Genomic DNA, 16,964 nt, shown 5'->3' on the forward strand with positions numbered 1-16,964 from the left:
AACCCAACAGCTGGCTATGCCGATCCAGTTAGCCTCCAGGTATGCATGGGGCAAGTCCTACCTGTCTGCACAGGCTTGTCATAGGGGTAGGTGACAAGCACAGATCCACCATCCAGGGCGATGGAGAGGCTGAAATCTTGCTTCAGGATCAAGTTCTCCATGATGGCTCTGGTCTCGGGCTCTCGCACCAAGTCTCCAGAAGAGTTGCCTAAAACAAGCAGGGAGAATCAGGAATTGGCAGCAGACTAGCAGGGGCTGGGAACAAAGCTGGCTGCAAGTCTTGGCAACGTGCATCAGGCCACAGCGTGCGGGTGCAGAAGTTGCCTGAGGCACATTGGTATTGACCAAGCAGGTCCCTGTTTCCAAGGCACTCTTTGCCACAGGGGAGGGGAGCTGCTCTTGCAGGACGGAACCGACACTGCCACATGATCCCAGACAACAGACGGCCGGACTTGGCCAGGGAACACAAGCCCTGGCAGGGACACGTGTCACGCTCCAGGGCAGGGGCTGTGGGTGGTTAGGGAGTAGAGAAGACTGAGAGGCAAACTAAGGAAGAGGCTGCAGTCAAGATAGGAAAGGGGACAAGCAAGAAGGAAGGGCAGGGGTGCAGAGGCCCTTCCCTCGGAAGTGGGTAATGCAGGCAATGGGCATGGCCCATGTTAGCCCAAACCTGCTTGGATCTTCCTCCTTCCCTGGGGCACTTGGGTAACAGCCTGAAGCCCTGCTCTGAGACCATCACCATACCCCACCCGCTCAGCATCACCAAGCCCGTGGCGTGCCCAGCCTTGCAACAAGAGGACTGAAGCCAAAGCTAGAGGGGCTGGCAGGGGACACAGCCCCCAGCCCCAGCTCTCAGGGGGGTAAGCGTTCACCAGCTTTACTTGTGAAGTCCGTGTCCAGGTCTTTGCCGTGGATGTTGGTCTGTCCCACCTTCGAGGTGCAGCCCCTCTCCTGAGCAACCTCGCGTCCGTCCGGATTCAGGGAAGGCACGATCACGATCCGTGTCCTGTCAATCAGCTGGGCACAGGAGGAGACCCCACGTTTACACAGGGTGCAGGCCAACACTCCTCCCTCACCTGGGAGTTACTACCCAGCCCAGCTCTTGAAGGCCAGTAGCTGCAGCGGCTGACAGAGTTCCCTGTACACCTGCTCCAACGGCTCTGGGAACTGCTATTTATTTGAGGGCAGGGTAAACTCTGGTCTGTATATCTTTGCCCAAGCCAACATGACAGACGCTACCGAGCTGCTGCCAGTAACCAGCTCCCTCTCAGAATGCGTTCAGTGTCCTGGACTGCACACGAGTCTTCCCCACACCTCTACGGACCAGGCACAAAGAGTTGTGCCCTCTTCTCAGACCCTGTACACTTGCCCCAGCTGGTGCCTATGACCCTGCATTCAGAGGGTGGATCGCCTCCCACGGGCACCCCCGTACAGGCCGCGGCCTGGCAGGTGCTGGAGGGATCACCCACACATGCTCTTTACCTTGGTGATGGCCGCGTTCTTTTTGTAGTTCATGCACAGGAACTCTGCCAGGGCCAAGAGCAGCTCCGTGCCCACTGGCGCATTCCCGTGGATCCCGGCGACGAAGCGGATCTTAGGCTCCTCGGGCTCTGACTGGTTGGGTTTGTTGGAGATTTCGAGGCACCAGATGTGACGGAACTCGACGCTCTGCCCCAAGCTGCCAAGAGATGGGAAAGCACAGTCCACTGTGACACACAAAACTCCTCCCATCTGCTTGCCTCCAGCATGCTCCCTCCTACCTACCGACAGGCTAGCCGTGTGGGAGCAGCCCCCTCTCCAGACTGAGACTAGGCCTCTCACAGCTGCCTTTCCCTGATCATTTAGGCCTCTAGCTAAAAGCTCCAAGGGAGGTCACTTCGGCCAGGCCCAGGCTGGAGGGTGCGGAGGGGAGGGCCTCACTTCCCAAGCCCGCTGCTCGGCTGGAATGCCGCACACGCGACTGGCTTTTGGAAACCTGTTTCTTTGCAAGGTGCCACCCAGCACTGACCTAGTGAGATTTGTGATCTGCGGGTAGTTCAAGTTGAGGCCTCTGAGGAATTCCGACAGGTCTTTGTACGGATGGTATCGATAAGGAGGAGCATCGCCCGAAGAGGCCAGCACAAGGTGCTCTAGGCCGTGCTCAGCAGAGAGATCCTTGATCAGGGTCTCAAACTCCTTTGTTGTGGGATCCCTGGTGTCTGGAGGGTTTATGACCAGGGTCTTCCCTTCCTCCGCTTTGGCGTCCGTTCGCGAGAGAGTGAAGTTGACCTGCACCACACCTTTGCTGCCAACGGTCACCGTCTTTGTAAGTGGGTTGTACCTGCCAAGGCGAGAGGAGACAGGATCAGACGTTCTGTTTAACTGCTGTATCTTCCCCAGACGTAAGCCCATCATCTCCAGTGCCAAACCAGGGGAGAAGCCCAGTAGAGGCAAGCAGGCTCACCAAAGACACTGTGCGACTGTGCGTGGAACAGCACACAGGCACAGGAAGAGGGCTGGGAAGGGCAGCGAGCACCACAGCGTTCCACCGGCAGGTGGCAGCAGCATTACATGACTGCTGCACCCATTGAGCCGCTCAGCCTGGCAGGTGGGGACATCGGACGGCTTCCACCCCCCAGACAGGACTGGATCTTGGCAGACTCGGGAGAGCCAATGAAGCTGCCCATGAGGTGAGCTGCCTCCCAGTGAATGAATGCTCCAGCCCTCAGAGTTATGGGCCTCTTCCCCACTGCAGAGAAAGCTCTGCAGTGCATTTTAGGAGGAAAGCATCCAAAGTACAAGCTGTTAGCTCCCATGGTTTTCAAACTGCCCCTTGCTCACCCTCGGGCTGATGCTGTGATCTTGTAAGTGCCCTGAACCAAGAGGCGCCAGTAGTCTCCATCCCTGCAGGTGGTGACTGGGTGGTCGATGTCAGCAACGCTAATGGTAGCATTGAAGATGCCCCTTCCATCCATGGCATCCAGCACAAATCCGCTAACGCCTTGGTGGACCTAGGGAGAGAAAAGGGCTCCGTCCAGTAACACATCTCTTTCAGCTGAGACTGCTCAGTATTGTGCCACCCAAGTCACGTGAACACACAGCGATGCCCAGGCGCTCTGGATCCCAGAGGGGCAGCCTCTTGGAAGTGCAAAAGGCCTGTAAGTAACAACTCAAACACCTAAGCACAGACCACGCTCAGCTTCCATAAGGATTTCTGCCCAGGTTTTCCCCTCAAAGCCATCCTCCCAGGTGATTTCCCTAGGTGCTGTTGCAACAGCCACCCATCCGGCCCAGCAGCTGTGCAGACTCCAAGCTGCGGAGGACCCCAGGGTAAGCTGCACAAAGAGGAACAGGCTCACTCAGATTCCTTAGCAGGCTCCATGTGACATTTGACAGAGCTGCAGGTGTGTTTTGGGTGGCTGCAGCCTCTCACCTGCTTCATGAACTGAAGCAGAGATCTGCGGTTCTCCTTCCAGTACTTTGGCAGCTCCTCAGCGTTCGGGTACTTCACACAGCCAAGCTCGATGGTCACTTCAAAACAGTTTGTGTGCAGGTAATTCCAGTCCTGCATCCCACCTAGGTCAAGGACAAGAGAAGGATCATTAGAAACTGAAGCTCCCCCCTCAAGGCAGCAAAATACCCAAGAGCAGTTCATCTGCCATCAGGAGGTGACATTTGTTAACTTGCGGTCTTGTAGCAAGTCTTAGGCAGAGTAAGACTCCAGCTCCAGGGAGCTAGTAAGAAAGTGATTCCCAAACATTTTCGTGTTCAGACCTCAAGAAGAATCCCGTATTTTCTAGCATCCAACATGCTCCAGAACAAGACAGGCACTTTCTTTTTGAAAGGCAGAATGAGGAAAGAGAGATTTTTGCTTGAAAAGACTGACAAGTAGCAGTAAGTGACCAAGTAGCAGCGCTGTCATGCTCATGGTGCCATGTCCCATGTCATTTTCACCCCCCCCAGCCCTCCCCACCTTAAAATAAAGAAAATGCTGGCAACATATTTCCTCGCCTGTGCTGCGGACACCAATTTCCAGAAGCCGATTTTTGGAAAAAAAAGATGCATGTTGGATGAAAGAAAATATAGTACTATACCAGGTTTTCCAAGCCCAGGTTCCCAGGGGCCAAAAGCAAACATTGGAGGGCAATAGGGAGGCACATTTTGACTTCACCCCACCAGGAACAACTTCCTCTGAGCACACTGCAGCTTTAGAGGTTTACAGGAGGGGCCAGGTCTGCGCAGCTTGGACTGAGCAGTGAAGAGATCCACGTGGCTCAGGACAGAGCGGTTTCCCTGCCCTGGGCACAGGTGTGAATAAGGTTCTGAAACATCAAGATCCAGCACCTCCCAAGCTGCAGACAAATCCCTTTCCCACATGGCACTTTACACTGGCCCTCTGGGCCAACAAGTCCAGTCCCCTGCAAACACAGGCAATCATGCAGCACAGTCCTGATCATACCCGGATCACGCTCCATCTCGGCCTCACCTGGAACGTTATACCAGTTCGCCCCATTGGTGATGCCATGTGGGAAATACTCGTTGGGGTACATGTTCTTGCAAGGGCTCCCCTGATACATCTGAGCATTTTCCTGAAAGCAAGACAAAAATGGGACCCCTCCATGAGCCCTGGCTCCTGCAGCACACACACACACACACACACGTGGGTACTCTGTGTCCAGGCCAGTACATGACATTTTCAATTAAAACCCTGGATTTGGTTACACACTCATGCCGACTGACATGTAGGAGCACATGCATAGCCACATGCATACAGCACAGAGCCCCGAGCTGATGCCACTTTGTGCAGGCCATCAGGAGACAGAGCAGCGTGTCTGGTGGTAACCCAGCTCTGTCCTGCTGTTTGCTCTTGGGGCCCCATTTGTACTAAGCCCTGCAATCCTTTCGGCCCACGTGTGTAAACGAGCTGGTTTTATGGCTTCTAGGTACATGGACAGAATTCTGCTCCGACAGCACCTGTATAACTGGGGCTGTGCTGGACACTGGCCCATGCAATGGCAGCTCCTGCCAGACAGGTTCTGCCGTAACCTGAGGAGGGACCTGAGCACTCAGGCCTGACATGACCACGAACACTGCCTACACCCACATTTTATCACCCGCACCAGAGGTCTGTGCCAAGCAATCAGTCGGGAGCTGCCTGAGCCTTGCAGGCCGAGTTAACTAGAGCTTTACCCTGGAATAGGAGAGCGCGAGCTGCTGGAACATGGCGTCATCGGGCGACTTGCTGTATATGGCAATTCCTTGTTCGTCATCGTCGAAGGGGTAATTCACCACCAAGGAACCTGCAGGGGAAGCAAGGCTCTGCTCTCATTCTCAGTGCCTTTAATCTCAGGGAGCTTTGTCTAAAAACTGTCAAGGAACAAGTCAGTGCATCTGCAAGGGCTTGGCACCAAGCACAGAACTAATGCAGGGAGGAGGAGGGGAATAACCATGTGGCAACAGTTACTGACCCACCCAAGTGGAAAGTCCCTAGCCTCAGGGACTCGCTGGGAGACCCACTTTTACCCAGAGATGCAAGGAAACTGCATGTGGACCCCAGTGGCTCTTTCAGAGAGAGAAGGCAGCAAAACAAAGTCCAGGGATTTTACAGGGCAAGAGTGGAATTTGATTCTGTTTTGCCCTTGGGCAACTCACGTCCCTTCAGCCTGTAGAATTTTTATAGGTAAGGGTGAAAGAAAAAAATAAAAATCACGCCTCTGGTTTACTTGAGAGTGTCTCACTCAGAAGAGTTGCTTTAAAACTAACAGAGACACTTGATACCAGTGGCTGGGAGGGAAACCCCCCTACCCCAAGGAAGACAGACAACCAGCACGTCCAGACAAGCTGTCAGCGCACCAAAAATGCAACGTGCCAGCCCTTGAGCAATCAGCTGCACGTTCCTACAGCTACAACTCCGGCAGATGAGCCATGCAGGGAATACGCTTAGTGCAACAACTATTCATTGAGATCGCTCTGAAAAGTTACCTAATTCAATTATAGGGAATTCAATAGTGTGATGCTATAATGCTCGAAGTACAATGAAATATCCAGGCCACTGCAGTGCCTGAAAGAGCACACGGGCCTGGAAGATGAAGAATACCGAGCTACCCCAAAAAGTAGGGATTCCACGAACGCTTTGTGGCCATCACTGTATCATCTGGCTGCCTCATCTTTCAACAAATGATAAGTCTGTCACTTCACCAGATGCGGGAGAGGCAAGCAACTTTTTTGCAGCGGTCCCTCCTTAAGACCTTTTAGACAAAAGCCTGGCAAACAGGACAAGGAAACCAATTCCAGAAGTGAGGCCAGATACACAGGGGTGTCTGCCAGCACAGTCCTTCCCCAATTCATGGACCAGAGGCATCACTGGCCCTTCACAACAGGGCCTGCTGGGAGGAGAAGGGCTCACAAGCCCTAGCCTGGGGGAGTTTGCTCACCTCCATGCAGGTTGGCTGACAGCACAAATGGATAAGCCTTTAGCCAGCTCATGACGGCAATAGTCTCTGGCTGCAGAGGGTCTGCCACCTGGACAAACTGGTCTGGGAAGTTTCGGTTCAGGTCGTAGTTGTTGCTGTTGTTTCTGCCGCCAGTGCCTCCTACGTCTCCTGGGTATCAACGGCAACATGTTCAGTCCGCATCCTCTCCCCGTGGCTCCCAACAACGCAAACCCATAGCCGCATGGAGAAAGGAGCTGGCTTCCTGCAGCACTTGCTCCCCGCCCCGAGAGGGAGGCCGTTCTGTGCCCCCAGGTCTTTGGGGGGCATGCTCCGAGGTTCAGACAAGGCCTGTTTCTCTGCTCACACTAGAGCTCTCCGGAGTTGAGTCACTGCAGCATCACGAATAGCCACAGAGCAGCTCCACTGGGAAGCAACCCAGGCAGGTCGAGGTCACACAGCCACAAACCCCGGAGACTGCATCACCCAACTGCTATCATGCCTGGCTTCTGACTGTAGAAACAGCAGCTCCCGGGCAGAGAATGGGCTTGGCTCTGCCCAGCTGCAAGCTCTGAACTTGAAGGGCTCCCCTCAAGGGCTGCTTTGCCCACTCCAGTGTCATGATAAGGGTCTGTGTTATCCCTGGACACACATTTGTCAGCTCTTGCGCTGCAAGGAGCATAGCACTGCCACACTCCCAGCATGAGCTGTGTTTGTGGAACGCCTGGTTTTGGTTTGTTTTTTTTATTTGCTTGCTTTGGGAAAGCTACAGGAACTCGGGGGACTGGAGCAGGGGCAGTTTTCAGGGCAGCTGACCATAGGAGTGCAGCAACAGCCAAGAGCCTGCCCACACTGGCACAACTGACTGCTTATCGCACCAGAGCGCCCAGCCACAGCCAGCTGCCTATCACACAAATGCTCTTCTCAGGCACAAAGGCCAGCGCTACTCAAGTCAGACACCTAGCCCTCCCGGTGAGCCCGCTTTCAAGCCCAGAAACCCAACAGGCCCCTGAGGGCAAGTGGCCCTACCTTCTTGGGACTTCTCATACCCATCAGGGTTCATGGAGGGCATGATGTGGATGCGTGTGTGGAGGACCAGGTCTGTGACCTCAGGGTCGGTGCCGAAGTTCTTGCAGAGGTATTCAATCAGGTTCAGGAGCAGCTCGCGTCCGACCACTTCATTCCCATGCATGTTCCCGATGTATTTGAATTCTGGCTCGCCTGCACAAAACATGGCTGTCTAGTCACCCCCCAGCGCCCAAACAGCCACTGCTTCCTGCTCTGAGAAACACTTGTAAAGCCCACTCCAACCCCTATCGCACCTAGGGTTGCAGATAGGACTCACACCAGCCAGAGCAATTTGCAAGCCAGCTGACAGGGTCCCAGCTGGTTCGCTGGGCTAGTGCCACCGAGGCAGTCCCTCTGCCAACCTGGCTATTCTGCCCTGCAGCCAAGTGCCCAGACACAGAAACTGCCTGCGCGCACCCAGCTCCAGAGGTGCCAGGCACCCCACTGCAGATGACGGCTTACCTGCTTCGTGGATGCCTGGGTTGTCCGATATCTCCATGACATACAGCTCCCTGAACTCCGCCGACTTGCCCACTGAGTAGAGGCGAGTGATGTTGGGGTACTCGTTGGCATACCGCCGCAAGAAGATCTCCATGTCAGGGAAGTGATGGTGGCGGAAATCCACGGGCTGCACTGGCTGGTGCGGAGAGGTTGGGGTCTCTGCCTGCACTGGGCTAGTTGTATTGGTGACCACAGCTGGGGCCGAGGTGGCTGCCAGCTGGGTCGGGTCAGGACCAGGTGACACGACAGTAGGCTGCAGGGAAAAGTCCACCTCCGTACCATCCCCTTCTTTCACTTCGATGTTCTCTATCGTCATTGGCATGTAACTGAGGAGAGAAGAGAACCTGCTTTCAGTAGGAAATTCCCCCATGGCCAGGTGCGGATGCTGTAGTCCATGGCCAGTTCCCCCAGACCCACCTCCTGCCACCACCACTTGGGACTCTGACCAAAGGAGACCCACGCCAGGCAGGGAGTTGGCCGGGTATGTCCCGCCACTACTAGCCTGGACAAGCATCTCTTCCAGGGCTTGGGCTCCTCCTAGCAGCTCTGTTCAGGGCTGGTACCTCGGTCCTTCCCAGGAGCTGCCTTGCCAAGATGCTAAAGGCAGCAGGTTGCATTCATGCTGTCAGAACTGATACAACATAGTACTGACAGGGCTGAAATACTGCTGTGCTTCCTCCCACCCCCCAGTTCTGCCACAAGAGGCCAGTGGGACAAGCAGCCAAACGTGGCACTGTTGGGCCAAGCGGGCTCCACACCCTGAAGATGGGAGTCAGTTCACGCTGCCGCCTAGCCAGTTAAACCTGCTGGAAAAGGCAGCAGAGAACAGCTGCTGCCGAGAGCTTTACCCCGGGGCAGCTGCGGTGACGTTGTAGGTCCCAGGCACGAGCAGCCTGTGGTAGTCGCCAAATCTGCCTGCCGTGATGTTATGAGCAATCCCAGCGACAGCGATGGTTGCGTTATCCAGGCCGGCCCCCGTGGCTGAATCTCTGACAAATCCTTTTACTCCAATGTGAACCTGGGGAAGTAGAAAGGAGGGACCTGGCTGAAGACAGATGCCTGGTGCGAATGGATCCTCCCCAGCCCCAAGGCCGACAAGCACCGAGTAGCCAACTGATGCCACAGTCCAGAGCAGGACTTGACCAGGCTACCCACACAGAGGGGAACTGCAGGATGAAATGCAACAGAGGTCACCCCTGGGGAGCCCCTTCTACGGCATGGCTGCTCTGCTCCATTGGAAAGGGAGAGGAGCTCTTGCAAGCTCTCCATTCCTACCACTGCCAAAGCCTCGCTGGCTAGGCTGCCCCTTTGCAGGGAAGCTACTGCACTGCACATGCACTGCGCTGGCTGCATGGCAGACAGCAGGGTAGGTGTGGGCAGCACCGCAGCCAGGGAGATGCAGCCACCTCCCCTTCCAGCCGGAATCGTCATGAGAACAGCAGCAAGCTGGACCTGAGCCTTCAAAGCCAGCCTCAAGCCCCCAGTGACACTGAGAGGGCAGGACCTGGCTTGGACGATTCATTTATTTACCTCCTTAGGACAGTCCACCTCTCCCACACAGCCCCACAGCTGCAGGGAGCCACCTCAGCTAGCCAGCCCTACTATTACCAGGGAGGGCAGAAATACAAAGCAGCTTCATGGCTGGCAACATCCCTGCTCATTCAGGGTCACCCCCCCACACACACTGAGCAAACTAGGCCACGTGTGCTCGGCACCACGCTGGTCTTGGGCTCTTGGCAGCATGCCCCCTGCCCCAAGGCCCCTGGCTTACCTGCTCGATGAAGGTAAGCAGAGACTCCCGGTTGTTCTCCCACTCCTGCTGCAACTCGGAGGCCGGCGGGTACTTGCAACAAGACAACTCCAGGGTGATCTCGAAGCAGTCGGCCCACACGTAGTTGTAATCCTGCATCCCACCTGTGGAGAGCGAGCGGAGACACCCGCTGAGCAAGTCGGGGAACCCGGCAAGAGCACATTCCCTTCCTGCCCACAAGCCAGTGGCCTCCATGGGGCGGGGGCGGGCAGCGGGTGGCACTCGCGTATCCTTTGCCAAATGGCTTTGGCAGGTAACCAGGGGTCTTGCTGGTCAAGCCACGACCTCCTCTCAGCTACAGCTGCTTTAGACCAATGTCACTGCCTTCCCCCTAACAATTAGCAGCACAACCCCTGGAGATCAATACAAAGTGAATTTTGCCACAAAGATGTTTGCCAGGCTCAGAAAGGCAGGGATGCTGCAACCATCAGATCCCCATGCAAATGGATATGGGCTTAAATCTCACCGCCAGAAAGCCCTTTGTTATGAGACTCACTGGTTTTCAAGCCACCCTTGTTATGTGCAAAGCTTCCCTCTAAGTGGAGTTACTCTGTACAATGCCTGCTTTATCCCTGCCGAAGCAAAAGGCAGCAGTCTTTTCAAGGTGCAGGCTGGAATCATGCTCGAGGCTGGTGCATCAACTGTTCTCAGAAATGCTTCGGGAAGCTCAGGCCCCAGAGACGAGGAGAGCAATGGTGCCTACAGCAGAGAGGCAGAGGAACAGGGGAGGCAGGGACACTGCATGGGCAGACACGTACCTGCCCAGCTTCTAGAGCAGAGCTTTCCAAACTGTGCGCCGCGACACATTAGCGTGTCGGCGGCAGCGGGTAGGTGTGTCACGCGAAATGCAGAAAATTTTGCGGAAGGGCACCGTGGAGCTCCCTTACTCGCGTCTGCTTCCCTTGGCCCCTCCCCCGGAACTGAATTACTGTGTCACGAAATGATGCACGTCTAAAAAGTGTGTCACCAACATGAAAAGTTTGGAAAGCTCTGTTCTAGAGGGACAAGAGGGAAGCAGGCTGGGCACATCAGAGCCCCCTCGAGCACGTGAAAGAGCAGGGACCCCCGGCCACGCTGCTTGGAGTCGTCACCAGCCATGGCAGCACCAGCCCCTCTGCAGCTCAGCACCCCAGACACTGGTTTTCCACCCCAAAGCAATGCCTTGGGAAAGCAGCCTGGACCTTCAGTTCCAGTCTGTGGCAGGGTTGAGGACCAGGCCATTAGATCAGCGTGAACTCTGAGCATCACAGAGCGCAGGGCTGTCTGGACGCAGAGGTTGGCTGAGCGCAGCTTGGCTCAGCCACCATTTCACCTGCCTTTCCAGGGGTGCTGCTGCCACTCTCAGAGCCCGAGAGATCATCCAGCTTCAGTAAGTGCCTCAGTCTCTTCTGCAGGAGGGCTGTTGTGGCCGATTTGTCTGCCACTCTCCAGCAAATCAACTCACCCCTCCGAGAAGGCCAACGCACTGAAGTCAGACCACTGCTGCCCCTCAGACATCAGCACTCAAGGCCTTTGGGGCTCAGACCACATCAATGCAGCCCAGCCCAGGAGCCGTGTTACAGCTCGGAGGACTCCCGAGAGCTTTCAGAGCTTACAGAATGGTCAGGTTCAAGTTCACAGCGAAAGCCACCCTGTGCTGCGCCACCCGGCTGCATCAGACCAGTGAGCAGCTCTAGCAACCTAGTGCTTTCCAAACGGTAGCCATCGCAGACAGAAGGTGCCAGCCTAATTCATCCTCAGCACCCCAGAGTAGGCGCAGGGATCTCGATCTTATGGCTAGATGAAGCACAAGCGGCGAGGTGCCCTGAAGATGTTTAAGGAGCCAATCAGCTTCCAGGTGGCCCAAAACTTAAAAGCCGGGTCTTGCAAGAAGAGACCAGCATAGAGTTACTTCCACCAGTCTCCATTTAAGCAAGTGAAAAGCTGATGTACCAAACTGATGCTCTGTGATGGCACCAAGGGAAACCCTAAAGGCACAGCGTGGTGCACAACACACAGGTGCCCGCATGGCCCGGCCGGGCTGGACATAGAGCAAACAGGCTGGAGAATTTACTCTGAGGGCAGGGGGTGGTTTTTGAGAGTCAGTCTGACAGCTGGTCTACAAAAGCATTAACTATTTGCCTTTCCACGGTCTCCGAAATAGCCTGCTCTCCCCAGCAAACAGTACGTGGAGCGAAACAACCGGCCAGGCAATGACCAGCTGCTCAGAGCATGCAGTTAATAGGTTTTAAAACATCAGGCAATAAACCAGAGCCGCTGGGAAGCAGGGGCAGCACTTCATCTATCGTTCAGGCACATTTAGGACAGACTCAACTTGAGCTGAGCAGGCAGATCATCACAGTTCCTGTAAAGCAGCCTCTTGCCAAGAGCTTTCCAAGGCTGGCGGGAGAGTTTTAACACACACATGCAGCCCTCTCCCAGGCGTCTAGCAAAGCGGACAGGTTACGTCCATGGCCCGTGGCTTCCTGCACCTCTCTGGACACCATGCCCAACCCCAACGACGAACAAGAGAGCCAGGCTTGCTGAGAGCAGGCACCAGACCACCGCAGCTCACCCGGTGCTTACAGAAGGCCTCTGTGCCTATGTGGCATCAGATGACACCAGCATCAGGAGCACGGAAAGCAAACCAAGAACCGAGAGGCCTGGAACAAAGGACTTTTATTCGCTGGAACTGGTTGAATCCGTTTTGAAACAACACTCAGCACTGAGGGCACCAGTGGGGGAGGCGGGGGCGGGACCCGGCTCAAACAACCTCAGCCGCCAGTTAAGTGCCATCCCGATGCCACAGAGGAGGAAGGCGAAGCAGGGGCGAACAGCTGGATGAAGGTCGCAGCCAAGCCAGGGCCTGGCTCGAACATGGCCAGCCACAAAGTCAAGGCTAAGCCAGGCACACTGTGCCAGCTATTCGGTGGACGAGCTGAGACTGGAGACGGTCTGGAGCTCCTCTGGCATATCCACTCTGTGCACCCCGGCGCCCAGCGGGCTCTAGAGAACCAGGAGGGGTAGGTGGCCTCCGCAGTTCACTCGCCAGCACAGCCTTGCCCCTCAGGAGAGGCCTCAAGAGTGCACCGCAGCCAGAGACCTGCAGCAGCAAGGCACGAGTCCACACCCGTGCCATCCTCAACCTGCCGCTATTCCCCCGGTGAGACCCATGCCTTGGCCTGGCTTAGCATCACATTTGTGCTTTTGGCTTCTATAACAGCCTCTCTGCACCAGAAGAAACACCCGTGAGACCTGCCTCAGGGCGCACTAAGGTGGCAGGGGAACATACCCCTTAGTCCCAACCCTGGCTAGGAATCACCAGTCTCAAATGCTCCCAGTGATTGCAGAGCCCAGAAGGCATCCCGCCTGCCCTGCATGGCACGGAACAAGCAGTGGACGTGATTAAATGGATGGACGGAGAGAGGATCGACTGCTCACGTCCCTGCTGCAAGCTCCAGGCAGCAGCACCAGCCTGGCAGAAGAATGCCTGGGCCCACGAGCCAGCGATCACTGAACCATGGAGGGAGGGGGGGTCACCGCTTCTGGTCCCACCATATACAGGACACAGAGGCTCCCATCATGGGCATTCATCCAACAACTTTTCTCCAGAGTCTTGCAGAGTTGTAACCCTTCTCACCACCACTGCGATGGCAGCTAATCCCACGTGCCCCAGGCAGATCCTAGCCCAGCTCCACCACGACCACTGCTCTCATGGAGGCCTCGCTCCCCTTTGCCCCGCTGTGCTGACAAAGACCAGCCGAGGAAGCAACGCCCCGCGTGCCAGCCATTTCAGGGTGGATACTGTTGTCTGGAGCTCCGCTGCATTCAGCCTGACACAGGATGTGGCTCGTCCTTGCAGTTCAGCCGTGGCTCTCAGATAACCTGATCAGGATGTTATCTAGCGAGCACATGCTTTGCACTCTGAACCAAGCCTCTTCCTGCCTCCCCGCAGCCAACCTCAGAAACGCTCCCGAGCCCGGTTCCAGGAAAGATCCAGACACACGGACCTTAGGACTTTACCAGGAAGAGGAGGAAGGGAGTTATCACTTTAAGAGGGAGCATGGACAGAAAGACCAGAACTGAGACTGTCTGCAGTGAAACACCCATGAATCTCAGCCTCCACTGACCTGGCCCCCAAAGCAGCCACTTACAAGCCCCGGCTATTCCATGAGAACAGGATGTGCGTGGGTCTCAGGGAGAAGAATTTCCAAAGTGCTTCTGCAACTTGCCTTTTTAAACCCCGGACATGTCAAGGGTGAAGTCCTCCCGGAGTGCCCCAACCCACCCCCCACGCAGCAGGCTAGCCACTCCACGACCCTGACTCTGTGCCGAGGTCAAGTAACACAGACCTGGCTTGGAGGGGGCTGAAGAGAAGCAAGGAAGAGCCCCTGTGCACGTGACAGCAGCAGCCCAGGTCAGAGCTGCGTTTATGGAAGGAGCTGCAACACGGAAGTGAAGCTCAGCAGCAGCAGCTCGAAGGCCTGACCTTCAGGACTCCCATGGTGTTGTCTGTGCCACTGAGCCTGGCAGAATTATTTGCAAACCCCAAAGTAAAAGCTAATGGGATCTGGCAACAGGACAAGCCCAAACCGGTGCCTCCAAGACAAAGAATCCCATGGCAGCTTGGCTTCTGGCATGTCTGATTCTGCCACCAGATAAAATGCAGCAGAAACGAACCCGCACACCTGTTGAGACATTGTGTTCTCATTCGTTTTATTTTTTCTGGCTTGCAGTCTTAGGGCCTGACCTCTTTCTTGGCGCACACTGATCCGCAGGCCATTATACACATGCAGCCCTGAACCTTTTGCAGCCTTGTGCTAGAGTCAACGCAACCCGTGTCGAGAGCAGGACCCAGCCCTCTTTGGAAAGCCGAGCCGGGGGCTGTGCCGAGGGCCATCAGCATCCAGGCGCCTGGCTCTGCAGCACTTTGACATCCCAAACCACAGGCGAGGGGCTGCTGTGCCAGGACAGAACCTGGGGGTTTCTGACAGCAGGACAAGCCAGAGGACCTGTAACATGCACGCTTGCGTTTGGTGACTTCAGTGCCTGCGCACGCACCTGGCTTCCCTCCCTCTGCTGCCCTCCACGCCCCATCGCCTGCAGTAAAAACTGATGCACGGGGACTCTCCAACTCCACATTGCAGCTAGTCCCTGCTACAAGCCTTAGTTTCCCTTCCCCGTCCCTCAGCTTCCTTGGATTACATCTCAAATGCCAGCTCCTCATCGTGCGGCCGACTTGCTGGCTGCAAAAGCTCCCAGCCTGCATGGGACTGTTTTAACAGCCACACTATAACTGCGCATGAAGTTGTGTTTATGAGGCAGAAACAGAACATTTGTGCCCTGCTGCCCTTGGGCTGCCGACTCTCACCTGCCCTTGAGGCCAGGAGCCAGTGCCAATGCACCAGGGGAGTCAACAACCCAGCCCCTTGTGTGCACGGTGGCTTCTGTTTTACTAATTTCACTGCCTGTGACTTTCCTCCAGGCACAAGATAACGCCCAAGTCAGTGTTCCCGGCTCCCTGTAGCTGATGGTGTGGGGGAAGCTGGAAGCCGCCTGTGCCTGGGGGCTGGACAGATGTCGGGCCCCAGTGACTGCACTAGCGAGCAGACATTCCTTCACACCTTGTCACCTCCTCCATCAGAAATGACCTACAGAAGCCTCCGCCTCAGCTCACATCTGACAGCAGCAGCTGCTCAAAAGGCTCAAGCTGCTCCTGACAGCTATTGCACCAAGCTCCCAGAGATTACATCCCGAGGGATTTATTTTACCATGCCAGTGTCCGATACAGGAGGCACGTTAGAAGCACCTACTCTGAGGAGGATGCGGGGATGGAGGATTTCAGACCCTGGCCTCCCTTGTGCCATGCTTACTGCAGCACTACATCAACTGTCCCACTGGAAGGACAGAACACGTTACATAGCCAAGAGGCGCCTGACTTGGACGTTTACCCTGGTGGCAGTCCTTTGTGAGGGGGAGCTCCACTCTTCCAGGATATCCTGGTTTACTCATAAGCAGTCATGAGGTTTTCTACAAATCTTTGCTCATACTGGACTGCCCATGCCAGCAGAGCGAACCTTGAGCTGATAAATGCAGCTCCTCCCCGCATGGGCAGGCTTGCCAGGATGCGGTAGAGAAGCAATTATGGAAACCACATCAGACCATGTGTTATTTGAACAGCAAAATCCTCAGCCATGAATCAGTGAATGGGGTGCAACAAAGGCTCCCCCCACCCTCCCGCATATGGAAGAGTGCTGGCAGTGCTCCAATTCCTCCCCAAGAAGGGCTAACGCCCTTCAGTCGCTGTCTAAACCCAGGCTTCAGAAACACAACACCCTCCAGGAATTACTGCTCCAAACCAACCTGGGCCTGCTGCCTGGTTGGAGCTCGCTCTGTAACCCCGGCGTCAGATGCTGAGACTCCAGCCGGCAGCTGGGCTCCACGCGCACCAGTTCCCCTTTCAATTATGCAAATTCTCTTTTGTGGTCACCAGAAAGTGCCCTGTCTGCCAAGTCAACGCAGGCGAGCGTGACCCATCGATGCCTTCTCCCTCAGGATGCTGCCAGCCCCCGGATTTGCAAGCCAGTGTGAGCCAGGGAAACACCCAGAGAGCTGGGCTTCACCGTGACACCACGTCCCCCAAGCAGGGCAAGGGAAAGCTGTCCATTATACTCAGCTACTGGTCTGGGCCCCTTCCCATCAAAAAGCACTGCGTTCACCCTTGTATCAAAGTGGATAGGAGGTCTGCTAGGGACTGAGCTCATTCTTACTATCTGCCCTGACCTGTCTATTTCCTCTGGAAGCCCTAAAAGGGGGCTCTGGTAAGTCAGCCCCAAAGCTCAAGGAAAAAGTGGGAGAACTGAAGTTCTGAACACAAAAGTCAGAAGAATAAAGCGGAGCTGCTGGATGGCGCAGCACTGCAGTTCTACATTCCCCGGGCTTCCTCTGCAAACCCAGCCCTGCAGCCTTGCACTAGCATGCAGGTAAAACTGAATTTTCCACTTTCCCTGGACGTGACGTTTTGGATTTGGTGGTCTGATCTACTTGGCTGGGAAATAAATAAAAGAACACTTCAAGCGGCCCCAAGTATCCGAGCTCCCTGTGCAGAAAGCACCGTCCCTGACACTCCAAAGTGTGCTGAAGAGAAAAGATTTTCCTTTGCACTCAATTAGCTTGGATAGCCGGTTCCCAACATA

At 55.5% G+C, this 16,964-nt stretch overlaps 1 protein-coding gene across 3 annotated transcripts in view; it reads right to left on the reverse strand.

Annotated features, from left to right (window-relative positions):
• CPD (carboxypeptidase D) overlaps positions 1 to 16,964 on the reverse strand; it is a 24,774-nt gene that overhangs the window by 3,618 nt on the left and 4,192 nt on the right. Inside the window, exons 3-15 of one of the 3 annotated variants that reach the window (XM_025192327.1) lie at positions 9,751 to 9,893; positions 8,828 to 8,997; positions 7,941 to 8,305; positions 7,440 to 7,631; positions 6,414 to 6,581; positions 5,170 to 5,279; positions 4,439 to 4,568; positions 3,413 to 3,555; positions 2,821 to 2,990; positions 2,009 to 2,320; positions 1,483 to 1,678; positions 882 to 1,017; positions 62 to 208 (exon numbers count right to left, since the gene is read on the reverse strand). In XM_025192327.1, coding sequence (XP_025048112.1) covers positions 62 to 208; positions 882 to 1,017; positions 1,483 to 1,678; positions 2,009 to 2,320; positions 2,821 to 2,990; positions 3,413 to 3,555; positions 4,439 to 4,568; positions 5,170 to 5,279; positions 6,414 to 6,581; positions 7,440 to 7,631; positions 7,941 to 8,305; positions 8,828 to 8,997; positions 9,751 to 9,893 — 2,382 coding nt within the window. Of the gene's footprint in view, positions 1 to 61; positions 209 to 872; positions 1,018 to 1,482; positions 1,679 to 2,008; positions 2,321 to 2,820; positions 2,991 to 3,412; positions 3,556 to 4,438; positions 4,569 to 5,169; positions 5,280 to 6,413; positions 6,582 to 7,439; positions 7,632 to 7,940; positions 8,306 to 8,827; positions 8,998 to 9,750; positions 9,894 to 16,964 lie in introns of all 3 variants that reach the window. The other 2 variants (XM_025192326.1, XM_025192328.1) reach the window with 2 other exon arrangements.

The sequence above is a fragment of the Alligator sinensis genome, unplaced genomic scaffold (assembly GCF_000455745.1).
Source record: "Alligator sinensis unplaced genomic scaffold, ASM45574v1 scaffold1642_1, whole genome shotgun sequence".
Lineage (NCBI taxonomy): Eukaryota > Metazoa > Chordata > Crocodylia > Alligatoridae > Alligator > Alligator sinensis.